General features: G+C 53.4%; 1 protein-coding gene across 1 annotated transcript in view; it reads left to right on the top strand.

The window, feature by feature from the left end:
• Nucleotides 1–153: 153 nt before the first annotated feature.
• The window catches only part of LOC108519718 (epidermal growth factor receptor kinase substrate 8-like protein 2), a gene marked incomplete at its 3' end in the record, with an annotated part of 16673 nt that continues 8601 nt past the window's right edge, over nucleotides 154–8225 (top strand). Inside the window, exons 1-3 of the mRNA XM_017858937.1 lie at nucleotides 154–465; nucleotides 567–622; nucleotides 1405–1541. Of these exons, the coding sequence (XP_017714426.1) occupies nucleotides 422–465; nucleotides 567–622; nucleotides 1405–1541 (237 nt within the window). The remainder of the gene's footprint in view (nucleotides 466–566; nucleotides 623–1404; nucleotides 1542–8225) is intronic.

Here is an 8225-nt window from a genome sequence, read left to right on the forward strand (position 1 = left end):
TGCATGTCCCCCTCCCCCTACCCACCCCATCCCCTCTCCCCCCAGCACCAGGGCCTTGAACTCAACGCTGCCCAGCTTGGAAAGTGCCTTCTCCCCCCAGGACCCTCATCAGAGCCTCCCAGGCAGCCTCTGGGGGTCCCTGTGGAGCACCTAGGGTCTGGGGCATGATGAGGCTGAACGACTGCCAACTGGGACGTGGGGCCAACTGGGATGTGGGGCAGGAGTTCTGTCCCCCAAGAGACCCCTGCCCAGGCCAGGCCAGTCAGGGCTCTGGCCCAGGGAAGGAGGGGAGACGCCAGCCAGGCCGGGAGGAACTGTCAGCACAGCCCCTCTGTCCACCCAGGTTTGAGACAGGCACTGGCCTCAGACCCGGGCCACACTGAGGTCTGCCCTTCTCCTGCTGGCCGCTGCCCGGGACACCATGAGCCAGTCCGGGGCTGTGAGCTGCTGCCCGGGTGCCACCAAGTGAGCCCCCCCGCCCATCCCGAATACCCCACCCTCACCCTCCGAGCAGTCCCCGGGGAGGGGTGCAGTTCGGCCCTGCCCTCACAGCCCCTCCCCTGCAGCGGCAGCCTGGGCCGGTCCGACAGTGTGGCCAGGATGAGCCCCAAGGACCTGTTTGGTGAGTGAGGTTTGAGAACGTGCTGGACGTCACGGGAGAAATGGGCGCTGCGTCCAGGCTGGGGACAGCCGCCCCTGCCCCACAGCTGTGCCTGGCCTGGCCCAGGGGATCCCTGGGTGCCCAGGGAGGCCTCTGGACCCTAATCAACCTTCTGAAAGCTCCTGGCCGCTGGATCCCCTCCCCCACAGCTGTAAGGGGAGAGGCCTTTACTAATAATTCAGGGAGCATCAATATTGATTCCGCTGCACTCCTTGCTGCAACCTGATCACAGGGGGGTTCAGGCAGGATGAGCCGCCAGCTGTCTGCTCCAGGAGGGGGGCCTGGCCAGCCCCCACTTTCCTGCACTCTGCCCTTCCCCAGACACGATCCCACCCTCTCCCTAGCTAGATGCACCCTTCCCTTGTGACTTTGGACAAGGTGCCTAGTCTGGAAAGCGAGAAGCCCTGGGAGGGCAGGGATGGTGAAGCTGGCAGCTCTCAGAGTGGGAAGCATGGCTGCGACCCCCTCCTGTCCCCTCACCCTCTGGGACAGGAAGCCTCCCGGCACAGGCTCCCCAGTCCCCACTCTGAGCGAGCCCGTCGCCTTCTCGGAGCTGCGTCCTTCTCCAAGGGGGCTTCCTGCAGGTCCTGATTTCACACCCACATCCTTCCTGGTGGCCAAGAGGTCCACGGAGCAGCCCCCTCTCTGCTTGACTTCACCTTCCCTTGTGGGTCCAGTCCCAACTGGATGGAGGGCTGTGGGTCCCGCCCGTGGGGGTGAGTGACTGGTGTCTCCCGGTTCAGAGCAGAGGAAGAAGTATTCCAACTCCAACGTCATCATGCACGAGACCTCGCAGTACCATGTTCAGGTAAGGCCCCGCCACCAGGTAAGGCCCCGCCCCCAGGACATGGCTGTCCTCATGCTCCCGTCTCCACAAAAAATAAAATAATTAGATGGGCATGGTGGTGCCTGCCTGTAGGCCCAGCTACTGGGGAGGCTGAGGCAAGGGGGTCACGAGCCTGGGAGGCAGAGGCTGTAGTGAGCCAAGAATCACGCCACTGCACTCCAGCCTGGGCACCTGGGTGACAGAGCTAGAACCTGTCTCAAAACAAACGAAAGAAAGAGAGAGAGCTCCAGGGAGAGTGGTCAGCCCAGGTTCCGACACCCACAGGGGCCGGGGGAGGCCAGAGCCAGAACTGCCCACACTGTGCCGGGCTCAGCCATGGGATGGGGGAAAGCGCCTCTCTGGTTCCAGTCCCGGGAACTTGCGGTCTGAGGGGTGAGGCAGCCCAGGGTGTGCTGGTAAAACACTGTGGCTGCTGCACAGCCGTGGATGGGAAGAGCCGGTGGAGGAAACGATCATCCTGGCCCCAAAACAAGGAACTGGATCGGGAGGGAGCAGGCAGAACAAAGACGCCCTTGATGGAGGCTGCAGGGAGACCCAGGCTGCTTCTCAGGGCCCAGACTGGGCTGCCTGCGCCCGCAGGACCAGCAGCCAGCCCCGAGGGCTTTTCTGTTTTCCTAGGTCAGTTTCATTGACACAGAGAACTCAGGAAACATGTTTTTTTTTGGTGTGTGTGTGTGTGTGTGTGTGTGTGTGTGTGTGTGTGTGTGTGTCTTCCTCTCTCTCTTTCTCATTTGTTTTGAGACAGAGTCTAGCTCTGTCACCCAGGTGCCCAGGCTGGAGCGCAGTGGTGCCATCTTGGCTCTCTACAGCCTCCGCCTCCCAGGCTCGTGACCCCCTTGCCTCAGCCTCCCCAGTAGCTGGGCCTACAGGTGAGCACCACCATGTCTGTCTAGTTATTTTATTTTTTGTGGAGACACATCCCTATGTTGCCCAGGCTGGTCTCAAACTCCTGGGCTCAAGCAATCCTCCCACCTCCCAGCCAGGCCTGGTAGCGTGAGCTTGTAGTCCAGCTGCTTGGGAAGCTGAGGCAGGAGGATCACTTGAGCCCAGGAGTTCAAGCTAGGATCCCACCGCAGCCCTCCAGCAGCCTGGGCAACAAAGTCTTAGGCCAGGCGCGGTGGCTCACGCCTGTAATCCCAGCACTTTGGGAGGCTGGATCACCTGAGGTTAGGAGTTCGAGACCAGCCTGGCCAACACGGCAAAACCCCATCTCTACTGAAAATACAAAATTAGCCAGGCATCACGGTGCACACCTGTAATCCCAGCTACTCGGGAGGCTGAGGCGGGAGAATCGCTTGAACCTGGGAGGTGGAGGTTGCAGCGAGCCGAGATCATGCCACTGCACTCCAGCCTGGGGCACAGGGCAAGACTCGGTCTCAAAAAAAAATCCAGAAAAAGAAAAGGCCCCTGTGCCCGGGTACGAGCTGGGCTCCCGGTTGTGCTCCAAGCCTGGGTGCGAGCTGGGCTCCCGGTTGTGCTCCAAGCCTGGGTGCGAGCTGGGCTCCCGGTTGTGCTCCAAGCCTGGGTGCGAGCTGGGCTCCCGGTTGTGCTCCAAGCCTGGGTGCGAGCTGGGCTCCTGGTTGTGCTCCAAGCCTACAGGACTCTGCCCTCTTGAGGAGGATCCTGGAGCCTCTCAGCCTGGCTCCTGGACTTTGGCCCCAGCCAGCAGGAGCCTTTCCCATCTGCCCAGAGGCCAACAGAGTGAGGAGTGAGTGGTGGGTGGGGTTTTCCTGCCCCTCCCTGATGAGGACACTGGGGCCCAGAGAGAGGGTGAGAGTCTGGTGGGAAATCTCTCCAGCCAGGTGGGAGCCACCTGAGCCTGGGTCCGTGGTTTGCTTTTTTCTAAATTATCCCACAGTAAAAGCCATGTGCATGTAGGGGTGTGGTTCTGTTACCACCACAGTCAGCCCCATCAGCTCCATCACTGCAAACCTGTGAATCCCCAACATTGGTGGCCACCCCCAACCTCTGGCAACACTGCCTGCCCTTCATCACCACAGTTTTTGTTTGTGTGTGTGTTTGTTTGAGACAGAGTCTCGCTCTTTCAGCCAGGCTGGAGGGCAGCGGTGCGATCTCGGCTCACCGAAACCTCCGAATTGTTCAAGCAATTCTCCTGCTTCACCCTCCTGAGTAGCTGGGATGACAGGCACGAGCCACTGTGCCTGGCTAATTCTCGTATTTTAGTGGAGACGGGGTTTCACCATGTTGGTCAGGCTGGTCTTGAACTCCTGACCTCGTGATCCACCCGCCTCCGCCTCCCAAAGTGCTGGGATTACAGACGTGAGCACAGCACCCAGCCGCATCACCACAGTTTTGTCTTTTTGAGAATATCCTATAAATGAAGTCATATAATTTATAGCCATCTGTGTTCTGGTTCCTAAACTTACTTTAAGAAAACTCTGGGGCCAGGCACAGCAGCTTCTGCCTGTAATCTCAGCACTTTGGGAGGCAGAGGCAAAGCAATCACTTGAGGTTTGGAATTCAAGACCATCCTGGGCAGCGAGACCCAGTCTCTACAACAAAAAATTAAACATTAGCCTGGTGGGCACATGTCTGTCATCCCAACTCCTCAGGAGGCTGAGGCAGGAGGATTGGTTAAGCCTGGGAGGTCGAGGCTGCAGTGAGCTGTGATCATACCACTACACTCCAGCCTGGGCAACAGAGCAAGACCCCGTCTCAAATAAATAAAAAGAAAAGGAAAACAGTGTAGAGGAAGGATCCGACTGGGCTATGCGGCATCTTCCCCAGGGCCCCTAGTGGCCATTTCTTCCCTAGTGGCCATTTCTTCCCAGGGCCCCTAGTGGACAGGACATGTCCTTATGGGTGGCTGGGGGTTCTCTATAGAGAGATTTGGGTGTGTGGACTGGCCAGCTCTTCTCCCAGTCTGTGGCTTGTCAATGCATATGCATCACTGTCTTTTTTTTTTGAAGATGGAGTCTCTGTCCCCCAGGCTGGAGTGCAGTGGCACGATCTGGGCTCACTGCAACCTCTGCCTACGGGGTTCAAACCATTCTACTGCCTCAGCTTCCCGAGTAGCTGAGATTACAGGCATGCATCACCACGCCTGGCTAAATTTTTTTTTTTTTTTTGAGGTGGAGTCTCGCCCTGTCGCCTAGGCCGGAGTGCAGTGGCGCAATCTCGATTCACTGCAACCTCCGCCTCAAGGATTCAAGTGATTCTCCTGCTTCAGCCTCCCCAGTACCTGGGATTACAGGCGCGCGCCACCACGCCCAGCTAATTTTTTGTATCTTTAGTAGAGGCGAGATTTCACCATGTTGGCCAGGCTGGTCTCGAACTCCTGACCTCAAGTGATCCACCCGCCTCAGCCTCCCAAAGGGCTGGGATTACAGGTGTGAGCCACCGCGCCCGGCCTAATTTTTGTATTTTTGGTAGAGATGGGGTTTCGCCATGTTGGCCATGCTGGTTCCCAACACCTGACCTCAGGAGATCCACCTGCCTCCCAAAGTGCTGGGATGATGGACTGAGTCACTGCGTCCTGAGTCACTGCATCCGGCCTCCATCACTGTGGTTTGATAAGTGGAAATCAATTTTGATGATGTCCGTGTGTATGTTTTTCTTTTACAGTTTAGGGTTTTGGTATCCTATGACTAAAAGAAGTCATCCCTTGACCAAATTTCTGCAGATTTCTTCCGTGTTTTCTTTTATTTTTTGTAAATTAGGAATTAATTGTGGAAGTTCCTGTGTTTCCTTTTTTTTTTTTTTTTTTTTGAGATAGAGTTTTGCTGTGTCGCCCAGGCTGGACAGGCTGGAGTGCAGTGGTGCAATCTCGGTTCACTGCAACCTCCAACTTCTGGGTTCAAGCAATTCTCCTGCCTCAGCCTCCTGAGTATCTGGGATTACAGGCACCCACCACCACGCCCGGCTCATTTTTTTATTTTTAGTAGAGACGGGGTTTCACCATGTTTGCCAGGTTCTGGATCTCCTGATCTCAGGTGATCCACCCGCTTCAGCCTCCCAAAGTGCTGGGATTACAGGCATGAGCCGCCCCGCCCGGCCAGTTCCTGTGTTTTCTTTTCGATGCTTCACAGTGTAGGCTTTTGCGTTTAGGGCCAGGATCCATTTTATTTTATTATTTTTTTTTGCGACGGAGTCTCAATGTACTAGACCATACTGATTGTTTTGAATGTTGAACCAGCCTAGTTGTCATTTATTCCAAGTGTGTGATCTTTTTTCCTGTGTTGAGGTACTGATGTGGTAATAGTGTGGTTAGGAATGTTTTGTGTTGATGTCCGTTAGAGGTACTGGTCTGTAATTTTCTTATAATGTCGATGGCAGGCTGTGTGGTAGGGTTATGTTGGTTTTATAAAATGGGCAGGTAAGTATTCCCTCCTCTTCTGTTTTCAGAGTTTGTGGGCCAGGCACGGTGGCTCACGCCTGTCATCCCAGCACTTTTGGAGGCTGAGGCGGGCAGATCACAAGGTCAGGAGATCGAGACCATCCTGGCCAACACGGTGAAACCCTGTCTCTACTAAAAATACAAAAAATTAGCCGGGCATGGTGGTGGCCGCCTGTAGTCCCAGTTACTGAGGAGGCTAAGGCAGGAGAATGGTGTGAACCCGGGAAGTGGAGCTTGTAGAGAGCCGAGATCGCACCACTGCACTCCAGCCTGGGCGACAGAGCGAGACTCCGTCTCAAAAAAAAAAAAAAAAGAGTTTGTGAAAGCTTGTTATTGTTTCTTCCTTAGATATTTGTTAGGATTTGCCAGTGCCGCCCTCAGAGTGCAGGATTTTCTTTGTGGGAAGATTTTGGTTATTAATTCCTTCTCCTGCCTGAAATGTCTGTAGTGATGCCCCGTCTTTCGTTCTGGTTTTTGAGAATTTGTGTTATCTCTAGTATTTTTCTTGATCAGGCTTGCTAGGGATTTACCAATTTTATTAACCTTCTCGTAACTAACTTTGGGCTCTGTTGATTTGTCTCTATTGATGTTGATGTCTGTATATAAGTGCGCTAACCTCCTCTTAATTTTCTACCTTCCACTTACTGTGGGTTTTATTTCATTCACTTTTTCTTTCTTTTTTTTTTTTTGAGATGGGGTCTCGCTTTTTCTCCCAGGCTGGGGGGCAGTGGGACCATCTTGGGTTACTTCAAACTCTGCCTCCTGGGTTCACGCCATTCTCCTGCCTCAGCCTCCGAGTAGCTGGGACTACAGGCACGCACCACCATGCCCAGCTAATTTTTTGTATTTTAGTAGAGATGGGGTTTCACCTTGTTAACCAGGAAGTTTTCATACTTTTTTTTTTTTTTTTTTGAGATGGAGTCTCGCTTTGTCACCCAGGTTGGAGTGCAGTGGTGTGATCTCGGCTCACTGCAAGCTCTGCCTCCTGGGTTCACGCCATTTCCTGCCTCAGCCTCCCTAGTAGCTGGGACTTAAGGCACCCGTCACCACGCCCGGCTAATTTTTTTTTTTAATTTATTTTTAGTAGAGACAGGGTTTCACTGTGGTAGTCAGGATGGTCTCGATCTCCTGACCTCGTGATCCGCCCACTTCAGCCCCCCCAAAGAGCTGGGATTCCAGGCGTAAGCCACCGCGCCCGGCATTGATTCACTTTTTCTACTTGCTTAAGGTGAAACCTTAGATTGTTTATCTTTTTTTTTTTGTATTTTTTCTGAGATGGAGTCTCACTCTGTCACCCAGGCTGAAGTGCACTGGCGCAATCTCAGCTCACTGCAACATCTGCCTCCTGGGTTCAAGCGATTCTCCTGCCTCAGCCTCCCAAGTAGCTGAGGTTGCAGGCGTGCACCACACCTGGGTAATTTTTGTATTTTCAGTACAGACAGAGTTTTGCCATGTTGGCCAGGCTGGTCTCAAACTCCTGAACTCAAGTGATCCGCCCTCCTTGGCTTCCCAAAGTGCTGGGATTACAGGCATGAGCCACCGTGCCCGGCCAGATTATCGATCTTAAGTCATTTTTCTTTTCTAATATATTCATGGAAAGCTCCACATTCCCCTTGCAGCCCTGGTTTAGTTGTATTCCACAAATTGTGATATGCATGTTCAGTTCGGAATGTATCGGGGAAACCTCAGGATCCCTGACTTCCCGCAACAAGAATGCCTTCTAGTTTTCTTGTGACTTCATCTTTGATGCATGGGTTATTTAGAAATATGTTGCTTTATTTCTTTCTTTCTTTTTTTTTTTTTTTGAGACGGAGTCTCGCTCTGTCGCCCAGGCTGGAGTGCAGTGGCTGGATCTCAGCTCACTCCAAGCTCCACCTCCCAAGTTTACACCATTCTCCTGCCTCAGCCTCCCGAGTAGCTGGGACTACAGGAGCCCGCCACCTCGCCCGGCTAGATTTTTGTATTTTTTAGTAGAGACAGGGTTTCACCATGTTAGCCAGGATGGTCTTGATCTTCTGACCTTGTGATCCGCCCGTCTCGGCCTCCCAAAGTGCTGGGATTACAGGCTTGAGCCACCGCGCCCAGCCATGTTGCTTTATTTCTAAACATTTAAGGATTTTCTATTTTATTATTACGGGTTTCTACCTTAATTCTGTTATGGTCAGAAAACATATTCTGTACTGTTGCAGTCACTTGAGATTTACTGAGACTTGCTCTGTGGCCCAGCAGCCTGGTTTTGCTTGTTTGGTTATATTGTGTGTTTCAGGTTTTACTCTGCCTCTCACAGAGACATAGCGGCCTCATAGTCCCTTGCATGTTTCTGCTCACTTATTCTTTTTTTTTTTTTTTTTTTTTTTTTT

This window comes from Rhinopithecus bieti, unplaced genomic scaffold (genome assembly GCF_001698545.2).
Source record: "Rhinopithecus bieti isolate Rb0 unplaced genomic scaffold, ASM169854v2 scaffold_49434, whole genome shotgun sequence".
NCBI lineage: Eukaryota > Metazoa > Chordata > Mammalia > Primates > Cercopithecidae > Rhinopithecus > Rhinopithecus bieti.